This window comes from Tachypleus tridentatus, chromosome 3 (assembly GCF_004210375.1).
Source record: "Tachypleus tridentatus isolate NWPU-2018 chromosome 3, ASM421037v1, whole genome shotgun sequence".
NCBI classification, from domain to species: Eukaryota; Metazoa; Arthropoda; class Merostomata; order Xiphosura; family Limulidae; genus Tachypleus; species Tachypleus tridentatus.
Window position 1 is genome coordinate 2,934,775 of NC_134827.1, and position 26,940 is coordinate 2,961,714.

The 26,940-nt window shown below is 31.5% G+C and overlaps 1 protein-coding gene across 14 annotated transcripts in view; it reads right to left on the minus strand.

Annotated features, from left to right (window-relative positions):
- The window catches only part of LOC143246216 (leucine-rich repeat flightless-interacting protein 2-like), an 82,482-nt gene that overhangs the window by 11,586 nt on the left and 43,956 nt on the right, over positions 1 to 26,940 (minus strand). For 9 of the 14 annotated variants that reach the window (XM_076492493.1, XM_076492495.1, XM_076492491.1 and 6 more), the window contains 6 exons: positions 12,792 to 12,878; positions 12,335 to 12,403; positions 10,269 to 10,364; positions 7,734 to 7,904; positions 4,656 to 4,748; positions 1,740 to 1,911 (listed from right to left, as the gene is read on the minus strand). In XM_076492493.1, the coding sequence (XP_076348608.1) occupies positions 1,740 to 1,911; positions 4,656 to 4,748; positions 7,734 to 7,904; positions 10,269 to 10,364; positions 12,335 to 12,403; positions 12,792 to 12,878 (688 nt within the window). Of the gene's footprint in view, positions 1 to 1,739; positions 1,912 to 4,655; positions 4,749 to 7,733; positions 7,905 to 10,268; positions 10,365 to 12,334; positions 12,404 to 12,791; positions 12,879 to 13,441; positions 13,778 to 13,841; positions 14,189 to 22,245; positions 22,711 to 26,940 lie in introns of those variants that run through there. The other 5 variants (XM_076492502.1, XM_076492501.1, XM_076492496.1 and 2 more) reach the window with 5 other exon arrangements.

Consider the following 26,940-nt stretch of genomic DNA (forward strand, 5'->3'; position numbering starts at 1 on the left):
AGTTATTGAGGGTAAATAAAACACTGTTCAGTTTTTCTGAAACCTTTAAACAAGTTAAAAATCATTACAGTGGAACAATTACAGCAACAGAAAGGAACAAAACAATTTACATTTTTGAAATCTGAGAACATAAGCATGTACAGAGTTCCAGACTTCTGTAAGCCATGTTGTGTTACTCTTGGAATTCTGTCTTTCCAATCCCAATATTTCAAATATACCTTCTAGTATTTTACACTAAGATATTAATATGCATGATTATTGTTACTTTGTTATTTTTTTTTTATCCTTTATTTTATGCATGTAGATCTATGTGTGGAAAAGTACAGCAGTATGGTACATAAAGTAGATTCATTTCATCATAACCTATGGAACTGGAAAAAAAAAAAAGAACTGAAAGCTCGATAAGAAATTAGCTTTAATGCAGCTTAAAGTTCCTTTATGTATTTTATTATACTACTTGAGAAATAAATCAGTTAACATGCAAAATTCAGCTCTGATTTCTGAAGAATGAAAACCACAGTCTTATGTACACAAACATAATTAAACAATGTCTTATTTTCATTCATTAAATACACAATAGAAAAACATTCTTTAATGATACAATTTGTGGATAAGAATAATTGTAATAAACTGAATGAGATCCATATATAAACACAAATTCATAAATATTCAATAAAATTTAAATAGGTATATGCTTAATGATACTTGAGTCAACTTTGGAGAACTTTATATTTTAATATGTTTATCTAAGTAAATTCCTATCCTGATAAAGTTATATAAAATTGTCTAGTTAAAACTAACTATCCAATTAAAATAAATTACCCTGACTCATGCATTGTTTGGGAAGTTTAATAAAAGTAGACAGTTATAAAAATTGAGAAATTTTTTAAACATATTTTAACCCTATATGCCACAGTTACAGTTAACACAGCTTATTCCTAAAACACCAGCATAAGGTCATAATGACCCCATACCATCTGGTGTTTAAGACTGAAACTTTGACACTGACGTTCTAGAGTTAAATAGTTAAAACTCTTAAAAACTTTTGCAACTTGATTTTATGGGCTTTATAGGAAAAAAAATCAAAGTATCCTTAAATTTATACTAATTTAAGTTGTTTTTTTAAAAAAGCTAGTACTATACTAACAAGCTATACAATACTATGTAAACATTTAAAATCAAGATGAAAATACTGTTCAATATATTATCTACAAATGGACAAAAAAAATGATGTATCAATATCTGCATTTTCCATTAACTAATCAATCAGAAAGCCAGACATATCTGGGAGTGGAGACAACATTTATTGAACTTACAAATATTAACAGCATTATTCAATAATTCTTCTGACTGTTTTGTAATATTCTGAACATAGAATAAAATCTACCCAGCTTTAAAAACAGTGGGGGGATCAAGATAAAACTTGAAAAGTTTTCTTTTTGCCAAAGAGCAATGGTGTATTAACAATTATATTGTATAGTGTCAAACTGGAAATGAACATCTCTATAGCAAGGTTTATCAGAATTTGGAATGTTTCTGTCCTTGTAAAAATAACATTTGATTTTTAAGTAAAATCTTCATCCAGTGACAAATGTTTAATGTGCAGTATGCACTTAGTTTTTTTTTTTTTAAGTTTCATGAGTCAAAACTTGTGATACTATCCATATTCATATACATAAGACTGATCAGTGCATTAATGCAACAGAACAGATGAAAGATTACTGAATTCAAAAGCTTGCCTAATGAGCCTTCTCCAGCTTGTTCTAATAACTGGGCAGCTTCTTGGGAAACTAATGCAGCTCTGCCAACAGTTTTAGGACATGAACTGTCTGGAGTGCTTCTCAAACTATTGCAATCAGCACCCCCATTCACTATAATTTCTTCTTCACCAACTAAAACCAGTCCATGTTCCTGTAAATATCAGAAATTTGCAGTAAAATTGCCTTCTGTAATAAACATGTTTGTTTCATGTTCTTAAAAATTTGTGTTAATGATTGAAAATTTAATGCTGACATTTTGTGATTAAGGAAGTCTAATTACATATTCCTGTAAATGTCAAATATTTACAATAAAATTAATTTCTATATAAACAAAAAGCACTTTATTTACATAAAAGTTAAGTGTTTAGAGGATGTTTGTCCGAAATCACCACTGGTTTCAAATGAAACATTAACAGCTTAAGATTAAAATTTAATAGTTTGTTTTTAAAGTAAAACCACACTGGCCTATCTGCTGTGTCCACTGCACAGAAATGAACCCAATAATTTAGCATTGTAAGTCCAACTGGGGGACTAAAAAGTAACATAAGAGAAACTTACTAAATAAGAAATTCACATATAAGATATCTATGTCAATTTTGTGTGTTATTAGAAACAAAACTATGCACATGCAACACTTCCATTTTATAAGACAAGACATAAGGTAATGTACAGCATGCTTAAAATTGAATAAACAGTTACACTGTAACATTTCTATATGTTTCTTTGTTTTGTAACATATTTACTGTTATACATTTATTTTAATAACTATGTATGTTTCAGTTTAATGCATGTGACATATATTTGATGGTAAAAAGTCAGCTTGTAAGTGGTGTGAGGCCAGTCAAGAAAAGTCAGCTAGCTAGCTAGGTTAACTGATATGTAACGATATCAGCTTCTAATAAACTTACTTGTCATGGACCTAGACTGTTGACAAAATGTTCAGTTCGAGATCAGACAGAAGACTCAGTACAGTATGTAAAACTCTTTTAAATAAACCAATATTTTTAATAACCATTATAATGAATTGTATTGTTGGTTGTATATTAAAATGTATTTGTATTAAGAAAGAAAACTGTGTGTATCAGTCTTGTTGGCAAATTTCAAAATTGATACATATTGAAAGTTAATTACCTTCTAACTTAAAATTAAAATTTCCAGCTATTTGATATTAAATCATAATACATAACATGCATAACATAATAAACAAGAGACTCGTCTAAGATAAATTATAATACAACAACAACTTGTGTAACTATCATTGGCCCTTAATCTTACCAGCATGACACTAAGTGACACTTATACATGAATTAACAGATAATGCTCATAAAAAACAAATTTTAAAAAAATACGTTTAACTAAGTAACTTTTTTTAGCTTCCCGAGTCAGTTAAATATGTTATCAATGGTTTCAGAACAAACTACAGGATATGTTTAACATTTAAATTACATCTTTAACTTTTTCCTTCATATTCATCAAGCAGTACTTGCATATTTTTGTTAAATTATCAGAGTTTAACATAATCTTTTGTACAAAATTTAAAACTGGGTTTAACAAAGTCCAATGCTATTACTATAGCAATACAGCTGACAAATAAAATTTTATTTTTCTCTACCACACAAGTAAACCTTTTAACTTCTTGAACCTCATTGGCAAGTTTTTGAAGTTCCCAAATGAGATTATTCCAATTAATTTTGTTTACTGCTACACGTCATACTGGACATATACTTACACTTAACTCACATTAACCCTAGTGGCTCTAGATATCTCACTAAAAACGTTCTCTACAGCATTAATACAACTTAAATGTTTACAACTGAAGAAACAAATGGCTCTCAAAAGAATGTAAATACGCATACTTAATCATCTTTATAACTTTTATATGTGTCCTTTCAGACAGATATCTTCATGCTCCTTACTATTTGTTCAAATAAATTGTCTACATTAATTTCATAAATGTAAGATCTTTCATTGTAACAAATTCTACAGAAATTCAACTGAAGTTCACAAGTGTTCCAAAAATACTTTCCAAATTTCTAACCCATTGGATGAATCAAAAAAAATATTATAAATATGGAAAAGACCCTATAAGTCTGCATTCTACTAAAAGCAATAAATTACTATGAACTTGGCTAGAGAACAAAATAACTGAAATAAATTTTAAATACATACTTTCTTTTATGGCTCTCAAATCAAACAGAAGCAACAAGATTTGGAACTTTTTTATGATTTAAAATCACAAGCATTCTAAGCTGATATCTGGAATGCTAAAGTATAACTGTAACAACAACAAAAGACTACAATTTTAATATTAAGGATATTTTCTAAGTAATTATAAATAAACAATATAAATGTGATTGAAGCTAGAAATACCACACTGAAGTGAAACTACACCTGGGTAACTATGGTGTAAGCTTTCAAAATCTTTGGGAAGCAAGAAAAATATTGTTTACATTAAATGTTCACTGCACAGCAATCAAGTTCTTGAAGAAATATCATCCAAACTAAGCATTCAAAATTGTTTACTATATAGTTCCTCTTTAATACTGAAAATGATTTCCCATATCATGCCAAGTAATCTACAAACCCTTCTAAAAATTTGCAAAATTTCTCTCCATTTATATATATTTGGTTACAGAGTAATAACCTACTCCCCTCACACACACCTACAACTGTAAATTTATTTGAAAAAAATAGTATGTCATAAACAAAATTAATGACCAGTAGTTCTATTTATCATACTTCTTCCAATTTTTTTTTTTCAATAAAGAATCTTCAACACATTTATAAACAAAACAGCAATTAAGAACTATATAGAGTAGATCTACATTTGTTATATTGAATTAACTTATGGTATTAATGCTTGAAGAAAATGGTAAACTGTTCCAATACACTCACCTCTATTAATTCATCTCTCTGACTTAAACTCTCTCTTAGAAATCCTATTTCTTCTTTAATTTCCTTAAAATCCCTATTTAGCTCATCATATGCCTGATAAAAGAGTTTTACCAATAAATCAAATTAATTAATTCACATTCAAATAAGTCAAGCCAGTTGATTAAGGATTAATAATGGCTTATATGCAACAGACAATTTACATGAAAGTATAATGGGTATGTATCACCTGAATATCATTAATACTGAAGAGACCTTTCCAGCACTACAAAATTTATAATGCACACATATCAAGACATAAAAGCAACATTTTCCTCTTCCATATTGAATATATTTACTTCACAAGTTACCAATTACAATATCAGCAACAATCTTAACCCTTTTGCAAGAGGTACTCCTTTAAACCAGTTTTTGAGCAAGCGACTGTATTAAACTCAAAACTTAATTCACCAATGTAGGTGAATTTTTCATCTGGACAAAAGTCAACAGTGCCTCAAGATACATCACAGTTTCTTTGGGAGGCATGCACAACCCTTTATCAAAATTTTCATTCACCTCTAGGCCTTAAGAACAGATTGAAAATACGATGTACGTAGTGCAATAGTCAATCAAGCAGCAAACAATACTACAATCAGTTACATTTACTCTATGACAATAATTGAATGCCAATTTCAAGATAACTATTGTTAGATTATAATGTGAAATGAGCTCTTTGTAATAACCCTCTAATAAATGCACGAGTCAAAAGGTTATATGAGCATCTTAGAGTCTACGCATACCTCTATGGAACTACCATTGTATTACTGATGAAACGGAGTGCTAAAGTAGAGAATTTTCAGAGCTAGTTAATCCCATAACACTACATTTCAAGTGTTAAGTTATTTTTAAAAGGTTTCTTTTCAAATAAAGGACTTATTACTCAGACAAAATAAAACTTTGAATCATTACACACATTATAATGTTAATCTGATTCATATAAATTGATAACAAATATGTTTATTTAAATTTTGAACACTACACAGTGACTTGCACAAAAAAGTGTTTAAATGGTTACCCCATGGTTAAAGAATTAAGCTGCTTTTGTCTATGGACAAACTGACAATTACAAATTTTTGAATTCTTAGAACAAGCAGAATACTGCCTCAGCTTTGCAACAACTGCTACCATTACATCAATATATTATGTACTTTGAGTAGCAAAATTTAAAATATTATGTCACTGGTGGACAATTTTGACATTATTGAAAACTTTGAGTATAAAATAAAACAATATATAAAATACAGTTATTCATCAGTACAGTCTATATATTATTAAGTTAACTTCTAACATGACCTTTATTTTGGGCCTTTATTAAAAGACACTTTAATGTTAAAATAAAAATATTTTGTCAATATTCCTCTTTTGGTAATCACTGACTGATACAAGTATTACAGTGTCTTCCCACATGACCTAAAACTTGAATATTATATAAGAAAATATATACCACCAGAAAACATGATCTGCTGAAACATTTTACTTGTCTTGTCTTTTACTTGTTTCAATGTGTTGATATGTATGCTGTTTGTTTGTTTTTATCATATGTTCTTTTTACACAAAAACTAAATTTCTTTTTTTTTAATGTTGACCAAATAATCCATCAGGATTCTTCTCCATCCCCAAGGGTAGTGATCATCATGAAGTTTAATTAAATCTATTATTTAGAACTGTAGTCATCCTGTCAAAACTAAATATCTGAAAAAGAATAAGCATACAGATAGCTAATGTTGCTGCTTTACCCCAAAACTATTTCATTTCAGGGGATAAAATACAAACAAAATAGATGCAAAACCCTTGCACATTTAACTTAACCTTAGAATTAACTTCTTTACAATTTTTGCACTGAACTGCTTGCTTGTGGGTCTAATAACTTTGTTGTTGGTTACAGAATTTCCAGTTTCATGACTCACATATGAAAAAGATTTCAATAACAATATAATTAATACTGAAATTAATTTCACTAATTAGTGCTTAGGCCCTAAAGTATGTTCACAGAAAAACCAACAATTTCACTAAATTTATTTTCTTACATTAAGTGCTGTAACTGGCAAAAACATAAATGTCACTCAATATAATGTTATATGTGAAGTCACTGATAACGAATACATATTTTCTCATAAACTTACATGAGAATCCTAATTTTCCAACAGCTAAAGTAAATAACTAATTAGATAATTCATAATTCATGGTCAAATTCAGTACTCTTTGTAGCACTTTCAGACATTTGACTCATTACTAAAAATAATTATGATTATAGATATCTATATTATAAAGAAGCTGGTGTCCATATGTCTATCAGTGATGAAAATTTTCTGACTTTCCATGATCCAATCACCAAGAAACTTTTGGATTTTTTGAGTAAAATCCAGATTAACAGGCCACTTCAAAATACATGTTACATAATATACTGAAAATTATTAAATTATTATGAAGAAGCTGATCATACTGGAAAATTTACGAAAACATTTATGCTAGTATTGAGTAGATTTATAAGATGAAGCCAATTACACAAGTACACAATTGGCATAAGAATATCTGACAGTCTGTCCAACAGGTTTAGGCAGGTTTACAATTCAGTTTAATTTTTATTGTAAAAGTGTTTGAAAATACTCTACAGTTCATATGATTTATGAAGACCTTTTTTAGGTGAGAGAAATTTATTATTTCAAAATATAATACACAATTTCTCTTATAATCTGGAAGTTCTTGTAGGAGCTGTTTATTCTAAAAATGGATTTCTTCTACTTTCTTTTTTATTTCAGTAATTTTAATGAGATGTGTTGATATTGTAGCCACTATATATAAATATCCATGTGTATTTCATTATGTTACTAACATAATGATTGTAATGGGGATAAAGAAATGTGGATTTAGTTGCACAGTGAAGAGACCTGTATCCAAATAGACCAAAGACATGAAAAATCTTGAAACATTAATAATAATGTTTGATAAGTTGTTTTATTGAAACACAGTATCAGATATTCACTATGGTGAATCTCTTAGGTATTTTGACAAATAATTCAATAATTAATCCAAATATCCTACCCTTGACTTGTCTTTGTGTTCTTTCTGTATCTGTATAAACTTTTCTTCCAATTCTTCTATTTCATCTTTTAGAGTGTCTACATTATAAGTGAGGGTAGATTTCTCATTGTCTAATTGGGCATTACTAACCATAGCCATTTTGAACTTTTCTTCTAGGTCTTGTAACTGATGCTAAACAAAGTAAAAATTACTAATTTGTCAGTTAAAAAAAAAAGAAAAAAAGAGTACTAGTACAATCATATGATTCTTTTCAAAATGAAAGACCAGGTTAATGTCTAATTTATAAAAACTAAACATATGAATGAATTTTCAATAACAGTTTAACTTTTTATAAATTACGATCTTTTATGAGATATATATTTATAGATTTGAGTATCCCTATTTGTAAACAATACACACACTATATCCAAATATACAAGTTAAACTTTAAATGTTAAATAATATTATAGTCTGAATCAACTTAAATTGTGTTGTTTTTTGATACAACACTAATAACGGCTACTGGTTGTTTCAATGCATTTCATAAAGATAAATTTTATTTTTTCAATCATGAAACCTCTTATCTTTGTTGAGAGTTTCATTTTAAAAATTAAAACATACAAATCATATTAAAGTGAAAACATAAGTAATTTATACTAATCAATTATAAGCACTTCTGAGATATTTTACATAGAACTAATTTCATTATACACATCACTTTTTACATTATTTTAGTTTACATCTATCAACCAACATACTTTTAAGTAAAAAGTTCTAAATAAAGGACTTGACAACAAATACAACTAAAAGAATTTCCAAATGTTATTCTGAGAAAAGTACATATAATTTAAGCTATTTTGTTGAAGTCATACATAATTAAAACACTAATTTAGAGTAATTATTTCTTTACAGCTTTTGTCACTTGAATGAAAAACTATACAATTATAAATCTAAGTGAAAAATATATCTGCATATATTGAATTAAAACACAAGGTATAACATGATTTTCATTACAGCAAGAGTGAACTTAAGCTTCTTAATACATACTTTTAATCCTAAAATCATGAATCTATCATACAGAAACTGTTACTCTTTGGTATCAACTTTGAAGAAGAGGAAATCTGCTAGATGAATTTTTCAAATAAAACTTTGCATAATTTTATGCTCTGATCTCTTGCTTTGCTAAATGCAATAAAAGTCTCAACATGTTGTTTTGATGTTGATGAAAAGTCCTCCCAAAGTAAGAATATCTCTGCTTAGGTTCATTCCACTGTGATTGCACTATAAGAATGGTTTTAACATTTTCACAAGTATGCAAACATCACATCTTTCAATCTTGCACTCAAACCTGAAACTAGAGTAAACACGACTTCCCGAAATTCTTTCAGTTTAACAATAAAAATACGTCTTTTATAGATAGAATACTTTATTGTTTTATTGTTTGAAAGCTTTAATACTGAATTATTCTAGAAAAGCCTTTTCAGTGCTTTTTTATCATTTGCTAAATATTATGATGACTGAAATGTAAACTAATTTTGATATAACTATTTCCAGATTTTATGGTTAAATTAATCCTACCTATTAACTGTTGAAAATAAACTTGTAACACCTAGATCAAACACTACTGTAAATAATACCTCCCAAAAATTACTTATAGCAGGTTTCGTATATGAAGAAGATTGTATTTAAGCTACAGTGAATATCCATTCCATCTAATAACTTAATACTAATTCAACAACTACATCTGATAGGAACCCTCAAAGTAGCCATTAAAATTTGAAAAAAATATCCACTCAATCAATATCTTAAATGACATAAAATAAAATTTTTAATTTCATCTACTGTCAACTCTTATATAAACACTTTATAAGACTGTTTTCTAATGCACATGTGGTTTGAATTAAAAACTTGTCACATTTTAATGCTCTACATATACTCAACTCTCATATCAGAGAAGAAAAAAACTCTCTCTCAGACTCTCCAGTCAGTCTATAATTTATAAAGCTATTCAATTCCTTTAGGACTAAGTTAATGGAAAAATTAACAAAAAGATATGTTACACAGATATGCGTTAAGTAAACACACGCATATTTTGTATCTGGTATCAGATGCTAAACATTTTAGTACAAGTAATTACAAAAATAAATCTCAAGTGCCATTGTATAGCATACATATATATAGCATTCATATTTGACACTTGAAACAAAAGCTCTTTACATCATACTATATGTTTAAGTAAGGAATGTACTACATTATGTTCAGTTAAATTATCCATTACTCCTACTCAAGTAAGCAGGACTGTTTTAAGACCACTAATTTTATGAATTTAAAAAAATAATCTTGCAAATGAAACAAAAGTTGAATTAAACTTCTTAAATGTTACCAACAGGTAAGTTATAAAAGTTAAAGTAAAAAAAAGTATTTCAAACCTTAATGACTTCGATGTTCTTTTTTTATACTGGTTTAGTCTCAAACATTATACTTACTCAATAAATTCCACTTATGTCTCATGTTTAGCTGTAAGTTTAAAAAAAACAAACAAACTTATAAACTTACCTTTAATTCTCTAGAATTGTCAACAGCTTCTGTGGAGTCTTCACTGTTCCGTCTTGAACTTGTATAAGAAGGTGTTCCAGACATCAACGACCTTCCCTATTTGGTAGAAAATATAACTTACGAGATGATGCAAGTTTAACAATATTATTAGATAATAAAGTAGGTAGTCTGATTTGGATTTTTCTTAAAATGTAGCCATGAGACATGTTGTTTTAAAATAATAACCCATTTTAATCTTCTGTAAATTACACATCACTGAGTATACATGATATAATGTAACTACACTTTAAACAATTCAGTCCACCTCCAACTGGTTTCATATTGCAATATGAAGAGTTAATAGTTAATATAAATTTTTTATTTTATACATTCACAGAAAAGTCAAAATAGTAGAGGAGTTTCTTTCAACTTGGAAGTCTGTTTATATTGTTAGGCTACCACTTTGGATAATCAAAACATATTTTAAATCTCATCACTCCATAGAAATAACCTACCTTTTATATAAAATTTCAAACTACTAAAGAATTAGGTAGTTTATGAGAATTCCTTTTATTCTGTTATAAATGTACATGTTTGTTACATTTTATTAACTGAATAAGATTCTTTAAAATAAAAACTTTCAAACTTTGTAGGATATATTTTCACAAAATTACAGTTCAGAAATGCAGCTTACTTATTACTGAGTAGTAGGTAGTACAATAACATCTTGTTTATAAATCAATTTCTTGAGTGATTTCACATATCTAGAAAATGTGCTTATATATAAGACATAGCACATCAGATATTTCTTGTATCATTAGCCATCATTAAACAGTTGCCTTTTAATATTTTTGAGTATTGAAAAATCAGTTAAACCAAACTTAAAAAATGTAGTGCCTGTGAAACAGATCTAGGTTTTAAGACACATCATGCTGTATTTAAATAGTAAGTAATATAAAACAACTATTTTGAAATCCAAAGAATAATAAAAATTCAGGCTTCAATTTTATATACATAAAATATTTCGTGTCAAGTATAGGTTTATTTCAACCAGAATAAACCACTGTACACGTAGACAAGTAAACAGAAGACTCCAATAGGAGCCTTACATGAACTAAGCTCTTCACACTGTTGCATTTAATCACCAGCTCTTTCAGTCTTTCATAAACATTGTCCATAAACTTATCTATAATAAATATTGCTATGTACTTAATTATAAATATATAATCAACACTGACATAATGACTCATTTTGGAGACTGGATTAATTTTGCTATACACATATACACTCCCTGTACATTCTAATTAATGTATTTGTACTAATACAATAGTTTAAAATCACATACAAAAATTAACACATTCATTCATATACAAGTAAAAATAGCATCTTGTATGTTCTATAATGTGTTATAATAATGCATTTAAGTGCATCAAATTACTCTATTTTTATCTTTTGTAGGTGAATGGAGTTGATTTTAGTTTCATTTACATTATACATCTTTCTAACCAAGCATATTCATTATCTATAACTAATCAAGGGTTAGGTCTATATTCACAGACACGTTAACCTGAAATATACTTTTAAAGGATAAATGTAAAGTTGATAGTAAATGAAAAATTGGTAATGCACATGTAAGCTTCCATGTGGCAATTTTAATTTCACAGTTTTTACTCATCTTTGTATACTCTTTCTGCCACATAAAGTACAGATAAGTCTTAAAAGTTAGTTCTAAGTATTGTGTTTATTTTTGAAGTAGTATGAAATAAAATTACACTTTAAAGTGCTTTCTAAACTTACTAAACTAAATGAATATCTTCTTAGTTAAAAGTACATATACAAGTACAATTTGAGTTTTGAACAAACCTTTCTTTAGGTATATTTCTATCATTAAAAACACAAAGTCAGTACAAGATTCTTGCTTCTTTGTGTAATTTAAATAAAAGTTAATAACCTTAACACAACAATAAACCCTGAGAATCTCTAATCATATGAGACATATTATAAGTTTAATTTGTTCATATTTACTTATATTTACATACAATATACAGAAATATTATCAGTCTGAACTGTTCATTTTTTGTGCTAACCTCTCGACTAGACCTCCCTCGCACTGGGTCACTGAGTAGTTCATAATGTCTCTCACTCTGTTGATCAGCCTAAAATGTGAAGAACTCAAACATTAAACTTTTGGCAGCATAGAACAAATAATTAGAGAAGTTTTGCTTTTACAAAATCTGAAGGTTGACATTGACATGCGCACACACACATTATACACATACACAATTTCATGTCAGAACAAAGTTATTTTTTATTTCACATGATAATTCACTTTACTGTTACCCTTAAAAATATCAGTACTAGTAAATGTAATTTATTGGACAAGCCATCCATTTACAAAGTCATTAAGAGTCACTTTTTTAAAACTGGTGTACTTTTACTTTTTTATTCTAGTCCTAAGCTAGTGTTGTCATAATAATTTATTACAGTGAAACAGTGCATCCTTTATTCATTCAAACTGATTTGTTTTAGTGTTCTTTCCATTACCTCTTTTTGTTGTTTCTCCAATTCTCGCATTCGGATTTCTCGAGCTTCAGCACGAGCCTGCCTTCGCGCTGCTAGTCTAGCCTCAGCCTGCAAGTAGAAGATTCAACTGATTAGTTTTAATATGACTATGAACAACCTTAAAATCATTTTCCTTGGAACAGTATTGAAAAAGATCTAGTTCCTGGTACTACAGAACTTGGTAGTGTTGAGAAATTCATTACAAATATATAATTAGATGTCACCACTTCCATCTAATACCATAAGTAGAAGGTTCAATACCATAAATGAAAATATTTAAGAGTACTCAAGAAATTGTATACTTGAATTATGATTCCCCCCCTTTATAAGTTTCTTCAACATCACTATGAAAACAAGAAACTGTCAAAAGTGCCCATATAGATAGCTACACTTCACTTGTAGACTTTCAACTTTTGAGATTCTGATACTATATGTAGTTTTTATTTTGATACACATTGTGAATATAAATATATACTTTTCCACACATATTAAATTACAAGTCATTCATTTTGAAGGTTTCAAAGAATAATTTCATTGTATTTTTTAAATTGAAAATATACATCATTTAAAAACATTTTAGAATTATTAAAAAATAATGAAAATTACAACACCAGTATTTATTTCATACTCACATTATACATTTTCATAGCTTGGTAATTATTTACAGCTTCATTGCTAAAACATTTATGCTTAGTAAAAAACATTATCCATTTCTCCTTGTCACAAGTCTCTTGTTGTGCAGTTTGTACTCATTGACTCAAATTATTGCTTAAAGCAAATTAAGTCTATAACTGTTTACCTTCTTTCAAGAAGCATGTATTAAACACACTAACTCCCCCCCACATCTAGTCAAGTAAACTTCAAAGTTTTGTATCACAGTTAGAACTGACCTAAAACAATTAAATAAATTAAGGTTTGCTATGGTTTTACAATAAATTATAACATTGAAGCTTTTTGTTAAGGGCTTAATCAGAACTTCTTACAATATAAACATCATAAGTCACTTAAACTGCACGTAAAATATGTATAGACCTCGTCAAGGATGACAGGCCATCTAAACATCATCAGCCAGTTGTTTAGATTTCCCCACTGATGATTCAGAACTAGGGATCACGTTTGGCTGTGGAGCAAAAGGACGCCACTGAATTCGTAAGCCGTTGACATTATTTCATCTGAAGGTTAGGTTGCTTCTTTGACATGGCTCATCGGCTACCGCATATGGTAAAGCCAGGAGTCCCTCCAAGCAGTAATGTAGTTATTTGACGTAGTTACTGCAACGAATTTGGAGTGTATTTAAATACAATATTTGAAGCTATTTTCAGTTTTCACAGCTCTGACGAATGATCCACATAACTTCGCAATTCTACTGTAAACAAAATCTTGTCGTAAGTCGGAAGTTCAAATAAATATATAATTCTTTTCAGGACAAAAATATCAATAAGTACATCACATTCGTGTAATACTACATTACGTAGCTAATGATACGGGCTACCGATGCTGTTATTTGTTAATCTACTTGCTGTCACGAAGCTATAAGGTGCAATAACACGTTTACATTTACATGCTGTTCTAAAATTATGAAAAACGATAGGATCTTTTTCTCATTTACAGTTACAACTAACTTCCCACAAGTTTTAAGATACGGTGCTAGTATCCGCAGATATGGCCCGTGCGTCTTGACTAATCATAACTAACAAGGGCCTAAAAAATTTCAAATAAATAAAAAACACAGCATTATAGAAAAATGAACCATCGCCCAAATACTTCAATTTCAAACAATGAATTAAGGCCACTTTTTACCAGTGCTAAAGAAATGACCGTAAATAAATTAATATTCAAAAATCCACTTTACAGCACGATAGGGTATTGCTAATAGGGTACATTTCGAAATGCGTTAACACCGCAATCACTACCAGAAACTGAGTATCAAAAAAGCTCGGAGAACAAACAACTCAAAAGATTTGAGTGCTGGAAAAAAATAGCTTCCTCGTAAAAGAAAGAGCAAAACCACTCCAGTTCAAACTTAATTTGTGAACTCTTATCAAACGAAAAGTAGTTTATAAAGTTATTAAGACTATGCATTAACATCTACAGGTAAATTTTCTAAAACATGGGTATATCAAGTTGAGTAGATTTTTCTTATAAATAACGGCTGATAACGAAGATTGCCCAACAGAGACGAAAAATATTTATTTATAAAAAATGTTTGAAAGTTAGTAAGTAGGATTCCGTTGATAATTAATGTTGTATGGGATAAAAATGTCCGTGTGTAAAGAGCTATTGTGCAAGATTAAGTGTGTGTGCATTCTCTTACAGCAAAGCCACATCAAACTATCTGCTCTGTCCACTGAAGGAAATCGAACCTCTGATTTTAGCATTGCAAATCCGAAGTATTACAGCTGTCCCACCGGGGAACTTAAGATTAAGGGAGACAACGTGCAAAAATAAATTCTTTCACATCGCAGGTAACAATAACTTACAAAAGTAAAGGATTGAGTGCACTATACTAAAGTCACATGACAACTATAGCCAGTACAAAACCTGTATCAGAACAACATTTTTACATTACTTAGCAATCAGTAGTTTTAATTAATCATTTCTTAAAAAGGCCTTTTCTAATGCAAAATACTGATACCATTATACAAAAAATGTGTTCAGACTGATATGGAATTTTCAAGATGGAAATATTCCTTAAAATTAATGGCATTGGAAAACAGAAATATGGATCAATTTGGGATTTAGGGATTTTCCATAAAGAAACCTGAAACAAGTCGTATCCTTAACCGTGGTAAATAAAGTGCAGTATCTTGTAATATACGAGAATTCAAGAATTTCACAAGCAAAACAAAGAAGAATTTCTGTGTGAAAAGCAACACAAGTAACAGGTATACAAACTGCTTCCACAACATATGTGTTCCACAAGTACATACCTAAAATAGATGGAGAATGAAAGTGGTATTTCTGTTATTCCAAACGAAGAAGTAGCTATCAAGTCACCGAACGTACAACCTATACATTTCTGTGGGATTCAATGGTTGAACTGGACGCTGAGAAACCATTGTCTTCATATACTAGATAGCTTATGAAAAGGAAATTGGTGGTTTACAATGGATATTACTACCTTACGATGAAGTCTTTTACAATGTAAAATACGCTGCAGGAATACTACCAAAATATACAATTCATAAATAGCGTGTCCGAACGTGGCGAAATGGACTGTAAAGTCGTGGTAAGGCTCTAAAGTTGTTTTAATATTACGTACCCATAACATGGCTTTATCTATTTTAGCTTGTATTTTTAACCTTCTGACTTTACGACCGCAGCGAATTTATCAAGTTATCGTTAAACAGGAAATAAAATTTAATTTCTAGAAAGAACATAGTCTAATGTATCTCAACAGCATTTATTTTCCATATCTTGAAAAGCAGTTACTGTCAGTTAGTTACTTACCCAATTTATTTGGCTTACTTAAAAAAAAATATAAAAAACCCACGCAATCCTGATCTATTCAAATTTCACATAATTAAAACTTAGTCGCCAATCTTATACGTTCTGTGTATCTACTTCGTCTACATTACACTCCAATTAAAAAACTGTTTATAATTATGTGAAACAGTGTATCTTTGTACAGCGTTCTCAAATCTGCCTTTAGTCGAAAAGTTTAATTGATCTGTTGCTTAAAACGTTTGACATAATAAGCAAGTATGGAGTACTAATTTGTCGGACACTTTTGAGTAGTTTGCATGTTTGCTCTACGTTCTCCTGCCTCAGTTATTGCACAGTGCATTTAACAAGATAATAAGACCAGTAAGTGTTAATTACTGTGCAAGAGTTACGTGTAACCGCAAAATTTCTAACACAAATGGAAATTTTTCTCAACTCTAGAACTACCAATGTATGTGGGCACCATCGGCTTACAGAACAACTCTTGTACACAAAATATCAAAAAAATGCCATCAATATTGTAATTAATCCCACTAATTACTGCTGGGATCTCCAATGTACTATAAATAGAAAACAAGTGATTTGGTCAATTATGTACAGACAGACTTTTAATATGCGAAAGGGGAAAAAAGCGTTAAACATAATTCAGTGTATGGACCCTACTGGTACTGAAGAGTATAAAAAAGTAGCAATTTTAGGGTTAAACTAGAGGGAGAAAATTGCATACACTCCACATTTCTATAAGAAAAAAAAATATTCAGGGCTTTTAAAACTTATTTAACACTGCACTTTTCAAGGCTATGTAATTCTAAGGAGTGCTGACATAATCAGTAAAAAGTAATAGGTCGAAACATCATGGTGTCTTGCACCCTTATAGAACACGTTCTTCGAAGGATGACGATACACGATAACGACAACGATCTACACTGCAATGGGGTCAGCCACACAGCACACAAACAGATTTCACATGTAACGACGTAATTTCATTACTCTAAAAATCAATATTGCAATCAAATTAAACTACAATGTAACTAGAAGGCCATCATATCACTGCTGAGCTTTTAACATTACATAAAATAATTACAAAAATATATTACAATTTCAATAAAGCGTCATAATTCTCAGAATATCTATTTCGGTCTAGCTTCCACATCATTTGATTTTGTGGCGTTGTGTTGCTGCATCATTAGTGTGTTGCGTATTTTGGAATATTTACCAATTTGTCAAAGACATACGCAAATTAAATTGCATTAAAAAAGTGAAAGATATTTGTAAGTATGTCGAAATGTTAGTATTTCAAATAAAGAGTAAAAGTGACTTTTACACGTACACTCTGTTTTAAATAAAGCACTAAAAATAGTATCCGCCTTAAGATGTACCACAGCCGAAACTAAATAATGTTTACTCAAAAGCCATGATTATGATTATTTAAGCAAGCATCCAAACCTAATTTATAGCATTATAAGCTCTGATACGTACCGCTTTTATGCAAGTACAAAAAATCATGTTTTAGCAATTACCTGATAGTTCGAGTCCTCACACTTATCGCTTTTAAATAAGTAAAATAAAAATATAATGTATTAGCAATTATTATTCAGTTGAAGCCTTACACTTACTGCTCTTATATAAATTTTAAATTCATGTATTAGCAGTTATTACGCAGTTCATAACAACAAAAAATGTCTCCTATTACACTGTGCAACACTCAAAAAAGTACAAGAGATCTGTGGCCATTTTTATATGCAAAATGACATGGGAAATCCATTTCTGGCCTTCTTTTTATTGAATTAGGCATGGTTTTTGCAGAATTGTCACTGTATACCCTTTTTGTCATTATTATTAAATAAAATTCTCTACCGCATTGTAAAATGGTTTTCAACCCAGGGCTAGAGACCAATCTTAGTAACACCTACAATGTGATATGATAAATAGCACAGTACAGTTTAAAATCATATTTTCTGGTTTATTATTGTGTACTTATATTTAATTGAGTTTATCACTTAATACTTTATACGTCAAAGTTTGTGTTTAATGTTATTTATTTTTTTCTTTCAGATCTTATTTGTTTTCAACAATGAGTGCAAGACAGTGCAAAAATGATCCAAACAGATTCTGTTACATATGTGGGGAATTAACTTTTGCTAAAGAAAAGCGCAGCATTACACGCCATATCAAGAAAATGTACAAGGCGTACTTCGTTTGTGACTTAGGAGACCAGGACAAGTCATGGGCTCCTCATGTGTGTTGCCTCACATGTGTGAAGACATTGAGTGCCTGGTATGCAGGAAAAAATGTTCACATGAAGTTTGGTGTGCCAATGATTTGGCATGAGCAAAAAGATCACTCTAATGATTGCTATTTCTGTCAGCAAGACTTTACAGGCTGTACTACAGCAAAGAAAAAGAAACACATTGTTTACCCAAATTTGCAATCAGCAATGCGCCCAGTAGAGCACTCAGAAAATTTGTCTATGCCCAAACCTCCAGATCAAGAAATGCAGAGTCCCAGCAGTGCAGATGAACATTCCAGTGGTGAATATGTGGAGCCCAATCATCCAGAAAGCGAGAATAAACCAATACCATTTTCTCAAGAGGCGCTAAATGACTTGTGCAGGGATCTCTATTTAACCAAAGACAAAAGTGAGTTTCTGGCATCAAGGCTTCAAGAACGTAATCTTCTTGAGAAAGGAGTGAAGATAACACTGTACAGGAAATGTACAGGGGATCTGCTTGCATTATTCACCATGAAGGATGACTTATGCTTTTGTAATGACATCACTGAACTTTTTGAGCAACTGGAAATACCGTATGATAACACCAACTGGCGACTTTGCATAGATGCATCCAAGGACAGCATCAAAGCTGTTCTGCTACACAATGGTAACACTCTGCCTTCTGTTCCCATAACTTATAGCACAACCATGAAAAAATCATATGAAAATTTGAAAGCAATTCTAACAAGTGTACAGTATGATGACCATAACTGGCATATTTGTGCAGATTTCAAGGTTGTGGCCATGCTTACTGGCCTTTAGCTTGGCTATACTAAATTTTGCTGCTTCCTGTGCTTATGGAACTCCAAATCAAGAACTGAACATTATGTATGCAAGGATTTGCCGATCCGAGATGAAATTGAGCAAGGAAAACACAACATCATGCACAAACCACTTGTGAAAAGTGATAGAATTCTTTTTACCACCGTTGCATATTAAATTTGGTTTGTTTATGCAATTTGTAAAAGCCTTGGACAAGGAATCCTCCACATGTGCATATCTTGCAAAGAAGTTCCCTTCCCTGAGTAAAGCTAAATTTAAAGAAGATATCTTCATAGGTCCCCAAATTCGAAAAATTGTATTTGATGAAACCTTCATCACACATCTCGAGAGAAAAGAGAAGCTTGCCTTTAAGTCATTCAAGAAAGTTTGTGATAACTTTATATGCAAAAACGGCTCGTTTGGGTTGAGAAAATATTTTACATAGAAGAGCGAACAACGATGACCGAAGAAGGTCGAAACGTTGTTCGCTCTTCTATGTAAAATATTTTCTCAACCCAAACGAGCCGTTTTTGCATATAAAGTTATCAACAAGTGGGTTTCTCTACATCACTGATTGTGATAACTTCCTGGGGAACCATCGTTCAGAAGACTATGTGCAAGTTCTGAATGATCTGCTGAGTCATTATCATGATATTGGATGTAACATGTCTCTAAAAGTTCATGTGCTCCACTCTCATTTGGATTTTTTGCGTAAAATCTTGGTGATGTGAGTGATGAACATGGCAAGAGATTCCATCAGGATATTTCAGTGATGGAGCGACGATTTAAAGGAAAATGGAACCCTGGCATGTTGGCAGACTACTGCTGAGGTATAAAAAAAGAAGATCACACTCCACACAAGAGGCTTAAGTTGTTTAGACTGACAGGTGTGTGTTTTTTAATTCATAACCAATAAGTGTTTTGTTATACCAACTAAATTTTTGTTTTGTTTCTTGTAACTTTCAGTATTTGCAATGTTGTGTTCAATACGCGATATTTTGCAGTATATTATAAAACATATGGTTCATGGTACAGAAAAACGGTGCCTAATCTGGAGGAATAAAGGTCAGATTCAGAGTCAGGACAATTTTTTGACCCAGAAACAAGTCTTACTTAACTTGTACTTTTTTTGAACCTGAAATTTGTTGCACAGTGTTATCGAAGTCCACAAGTAAGAAAGAGAAACCTAGAGTATGACAATATAATAAAGATGCAGATTATCACAACGACATCGAATAATAATGAGGAGAGTTTTTCCCCAAACAAAACATTTTAAACGAAGTGCTCTCTTTGGTAGGATTAATTAATATAAACTATTTTAATACAAAATAACAATGAGGTAAGACTGTGAAAAGAAAATGTGGGTGGACGAAGAGAATAAGCAAAACAGTGACAACATTAATGGACAATCCGAAGCGATCAAGTTGTACCGAAAATCAAACTGTGAGATGAACTTGTACCAAAAACAAACACAAGACGGTTAAAATCAAGACGAATTATGAATAAAAATCAAACTATATTAAGAACAAACACCACACTGTGAAGTCATGTTATATCAAGAACAACCACAATGTAATAACCAAGTTGCATCAAAAAAAAACTATCAGACACTGTGCTCAAGCAATATCAAGAACAAACACCAGACTGTATGACCAAGTTTCAAAATATATAATGACTTGACCTATGACAAAGATGTGTCTTATTTTTAAATATATATTAAATACGCACACTGTTTAAATTACACGATAAAAACACTAACTTCCAGGGATGTGTCATAATTTCTCCAATAGCTTTATACAGATGAACAACAACAATAACAAAAATGTTCTCTACACTTTTCCAAGTAAAGTTCCAAGAAAATAAAGTAACTCCATTTTCTATGTACGGACGAATAAAGATCAATAAATATGCAGCTGTTCCCCCACCAAGACATTTGTACTTTCTCCCGGTTTTCCACATTCGCATGTAAACCTCTCGAGGTGCGTGTTTTTCGCTTATTTCATCTGTACATCAAATTCCATATTTTTATTGCTACCCTTTTGTTTGGTTCGTTTTTCGCACACAATAATCCTTAACTTTCACGTTAGCGCCTCGAGTTGCTGGCATACGACACTGAAGCACGAGTGTGTGAAAATGTACAAAGGATAATCATTTGTTAAGACTATATCAATGATAGCATATATATCACTGAGCGGTCAGTACATACAGGGAAGAGAATTCCTTCAAATGTCGTCCTTGTTTTTCTAGTATTGTTAAAGCTGATTGCATTCTTACAAAAGTCCTCCATATTAAGTATAAAAAGAATGATCTGCTCCTCCATGTTAAGTCTAAAAAGATAAAACTACTGGTCTTTGACAGCAATACGAAAAAAAAAAAGTATTATTATTATTACAAATATAAGAAAGTGTTAATTTTTACGTCCCAAAATGTTAAAAACCCTTCCGAACCCTAATCCCTCGCCGTAATATGGCAGTACCCACTTCCCAGATAAACTTGTATCATCAGGGAAGGGATGTTCCTCGCTTTACACAATAAGTATGAATGATGGAGGGAAGGAGAGGTATCATCTACAATTAATGCTGATCGCGAGCAACAATGTAAAAAACACACTCATGTCAACTCGTTGCGACAAAACCGAAACGTTCTTCAAAATAGAAAGGTACGTGAGACTGTCCAATCAAATTACACGACCTGCATTTTTTTACACGTGTCTTAGAGAAAACAAATACTGCAATTTTCCATCAAGGTTTGCCTCAATTATAAATACTGCAAAAAACTGAATGTTATCGTGAAACCATAACGATATGCTGACACCAACAGTTCGAACCAATACACACATACATAGATAGCTTGTCTGGACGAGTAAACGGCGTTCAGTATAGTGTATGTATAAATAATCCAGTAAAACGGCACAACTTTAAATTTCATAAGAAAAATTATTGTATATTTAATACTCACAAAATCCCATAGTGACGAATAAATACTCCAAACTTTTCATTTTTTTCTCCCACGACCTTCGATAGCTGTACTTGAAATTACGTTGCGTGAGTGGTGAATTAATAAATTCCACGCAGAAAAGTTTTAGTACAGGTTAGCACTAATCTTCAAAATAAAAATGTTATTAAAGCACAGAAGTACACATGGGCACTATACGATGGTACATTCTGAAGAACTTGCGAAGTGTTGTTATTTGTTTTTTAAGCACTATGCTTTGAGACGATGCAAAGTCCAACAAACAAGTCGCCCTCCTACGCTATTATACAGTGGTATCGCCACACACTTGCGTAATACCCCCATGTACCATCTTGATAGCTATGTGTGACTGAACACAACAGTTACCTGACAGTAGTTCGTTTTATTGTATAATATATTGGAACAAAGGTGACGTACCAAAAAGTCTCATATCCATTGAACATTTCCTACCCACTTCCCTCCCATACGCAAAGCACACTACGAATCAATTCTAATACTCACATCTCCTTCGGATAAATGGTCAAAGTTACATTTCGACTGGCAACATTTTTCTTCACATTCATTTCTTACATCACGAATAATAAAAATAAATAATTCCTTAACAAGAATAATAAATAAAATGCTTAACCTTCGTCTCATCTCATTATAGTTTATCCCAAACCTCGAGTATTATTGTTTATGTAATTATTCAAATAAAATAACGTAATTTGAAGTCCAAGTTCTGTCCCACCATTCAATGACTTAGGCACCAACTAACAAATTTGATATTTCCGTCAAAACACCTTGTGTACAGTTACATGTTTTGCTGCTATTTACAAATAAAAGAATGAAAGCAAACAGCTTTCCTCATACGCCTACTTTGCAAATACACAGCTGGTTTATTGTTTGTTTGTTTTTTGAATTTCGCACAAAGCTACTCGAGGGCTATCTGCGCTAGCCGTCCCTAATTTAGCAGTGTAAGATTAGAGGGAAAGCAGCTAGTCATCACCACCCACCGGCAGCTCTTGGGCTACTCTTTTACCAACGAATAGTGGGATTGATCGTTATCATTATAACGCCCCCACGGCTGAAAGGGCGAGCATGTTTGGTGCGACCGGGATTCGAACCCGCGACCCTCGGATCACGAGTTGAACTCCTTAACACACTTGGCCATGCCGGGCCAGCTGGTTTATTATACAAGTGTTCGAAAACTATGTTAATAATCTGATACTTGCAACACAATTTTGTCAGCATAATTTCCGTACACCCCGCATTCCGACCTGTCTAGAACACGACGAGATTGTGAGTTGCACGCCTGTGTATGCATACAGTAAAATATGAGAAAGTTTTTGTTTTTTTCTTTTATCTGTAAGTCAATGTGAAAATCTACTGTTGGTGTGCTTTGTAGTCAGTGACGGTCTAATGTTGGTGTGCTTTGTAGTCACCATGGAAAAAGACTACACGCTGGATAGTTGAAGTGAATAAAAAGTGGCTACTATTAAGTTCTTCACATCATCTAGTCGCACAGTAGTAGGCATAATAAATAAACTTAGTGTTCCAAAAATTGTTTAATCTCTAAGTTCAAGGAAGGTCCAATAAGATGCACACTATTAAGATCTTGTTGTATGAGATGATTTATGTAACTACTGTCTTTGTTATATCCCAGACAGCTCAGAATTAAGCAAAACGCGTTGTCAGCAATAGATGTGATAAAATATGTTGTTACTGGTTTATCTGTTTGTTGGTAATTAAGCACAAAGTTACACAAGTTGACGTACACCAGTCTGGATTTTATTATTCATCAGGACTACCCTCAAATTGAAATTCGTTTAGACATGATTATACAAATTACTCTATAAGGGCTTGAGCGTAGTGAAATACATCAATGGTAAAAGTTTGACCGCATCAGTCCAAAATTGTAATTAGATCTCAAATCATTCAAGAAATGACGGAGCTACGAGTTTGTACTTGGGGTAAAAAAAGAAAAAGAAAAAAGAAACTCAGAGCCGTTTTGTGGCGCTCATCCACAGCAAAAAAATCGTACACTTTGCCAGAAAATAGAAAAGGTTTAATTTTTAAAGCAACATTTTGACGATAATAGCCCCACAATCTTGGGAATGTCCTATCTATATTAGGCATAACCCAAAGAACGCAAATGAAGACACCTAGCAAGGACGATCAAAAGTGGGCTAGGTATTGAGTGCTACACCCCATAACGTCCCAGAATATACCACTAATAACACACTAATAGAGTAACTATTGTATCACTCCAAAACCATTAAAAAGACGTTAAAGATAGAATTATAGTAGAAAATTATTTTTTATTTAAAAACACTTTTAATCTCTATATTGAAATTTCTACTACATGTATAAATATATATATATATACACACATATGCACACAAAATTACTGAAATACTCTTTACCAACAAAGAGTGGGATTGCCGTCATATAGTAACGCACTCACGGCTGAAAGAGCGAGCATGTTTGGTGGGACGAAAATTGCGAGTCAAGTGCTCTAACCATATGGCCATGCCAAGCCAAACACTTATTGATAACGAACCAAATACCTAATTAATACGCACACGACCAATGTTTAAAATATACAATCTGTAATTTGTACAAGTAAACATTGATTGTGTGTGTATTTTAATTAAGGTGTCACATGAGCACTTTGAATTTTATTTAACCTTACGAATCTAGCAACCTGTACTTTATACAAATGTGCAACTTACATGCACGCACGTACGAGAGGGTTCAAGACGGGTTTAGACGAACTCCCTATATTTATGATGTAAATATATTATGTTTATATAATTATGGCGCAGCTACTTATGGTATTTAACGTTTTCTACATAGTCTATATTCGCCTACTGAAGCATTAGCATTTTAGCTTGAAATAGTCGAATGCAATGGTTTCTGTTAACACTATAACTGGAAGATTGAAGCTCTATTGCTACTGTCAAGTTTTGAGTGCCGAACTCTTTACAACAGGTTATCCGTGACTCGTTAGCGATAAATTTCAACAATAAACAGAGCAACATAACTCACCGACTTTATTATTATATATTAAAACAAGTCAAACATATATCCACTGTTGGTTTTCATAGTCATATCCAGAACTTCAAATAGTTGCCACACAGTCTGGTTCCATTACTTTAGAATACAGCTGACAAAAAGAATTGTTCTTCTATGTTTTGTTATTATAATACAGTCTGTAACAATTCCACTTTCAAAATCGCCCCTACATCTTTGTCGCTAAACTCACACTCACAGTTTAGATCTAAATAATAATTTTTCGACAGGTATTTACACCCGACAGAAGTCCAGAACATTTCACGCAGTACTAGATATTCTGATGCAACAATACTCAATTAAAATATCAATAAAAATTTCTAACTCATAATAACTGAAAGTACACGCATGCAATTTGTAAACAATTGCGTACACAAACTTGATATAAATTTTCACTTCTAAAAATAACTAATTATGACACCAGATTGTTACTCACAGTGTCCTTCAATCATGTATAACCCAGAATAAACATTTTTCATCAAATTGTTCATGCCATTTTGTTTTTAGGAAAACAAGGCTTGAAAAAAAACAACCTACATATTTATCTACCCGCTCACAAAATGACATCGTCAATGTCACAGAATATGACGAAATTCGAGAAAAAAATTATTGATGAAGTAACGAAAGTTGAATTCTACTCTGTTCTTGCTGATAAACTATCTTCTCATAACGTAGAACATTTATCAATATGCCTCCGCTTTACATAAGACAACTGTGAAATTAGGGAAGAATTTACTGGCTTTATTAAGCTACAGAGGGTAATAGCAACGTATACTGTATGTGCAATTACAAAGACATTGACTGATACTGGATTATCTCTAAGTAAACTGCGTGGTAATAGAGCATCCACTATGGCTGGCGAAAGATCTGTTATCCAAAATCAAATTCGAGGTATGCAAAGCAAGGCCTTGTACATTCTTTGCACGAGTCACTTAATATTGGTACTATAAATTAATGCTCAGTTAGATCAACACACAATTGTTTCAATCAAGCTTCAGGAATAGCTACTTGGATTTAATCCTCACCTAAACGTAGGGAACTATTAAAGGCAATCTACCAAAAGGACATCCAGCATACAGCTGCTTCATCACATCTTCCATTACTCAACATGTGCATTACATATTGGGTTGAGAATACTGAAGGTTCTGTTTATGTCATCCACTACTACTTCACGTTTAAGGACAATTCAAGACATTGTTTCAGGTGTTTCCTTAATAGAACAATACTGTAAAGAACTGAGTTCAGTAGGAGTGAATGTAGGTGATTATTCACATCGTATATTCAACCACAGCAGCAATATTGTAAAGACATCTAATATTAATGTTAGAATGCCATAAATTAGTCATCAACAAGCCCAACGTGCAAATGCAGAATACAGTTCCATGGAGGATTACTTTAAGGAAACAGTAAGCATTCTTTTCTTTACCACGTTAAGAGTAATTTTTCCTTCATATATTTATGCCACAAAAACTCACACAAGGGTTTTCTATCTCTGATATCAGACAGGCTATACATTTTTAATAGAAGATTTGCCAAATCTTGACATTTCTGAAGAAAGACTTCATCAGTGGAGTACAAGATGGTTTCTATACCTTTCCAGGACAGTCCCCAGATTGAAAAAAACGT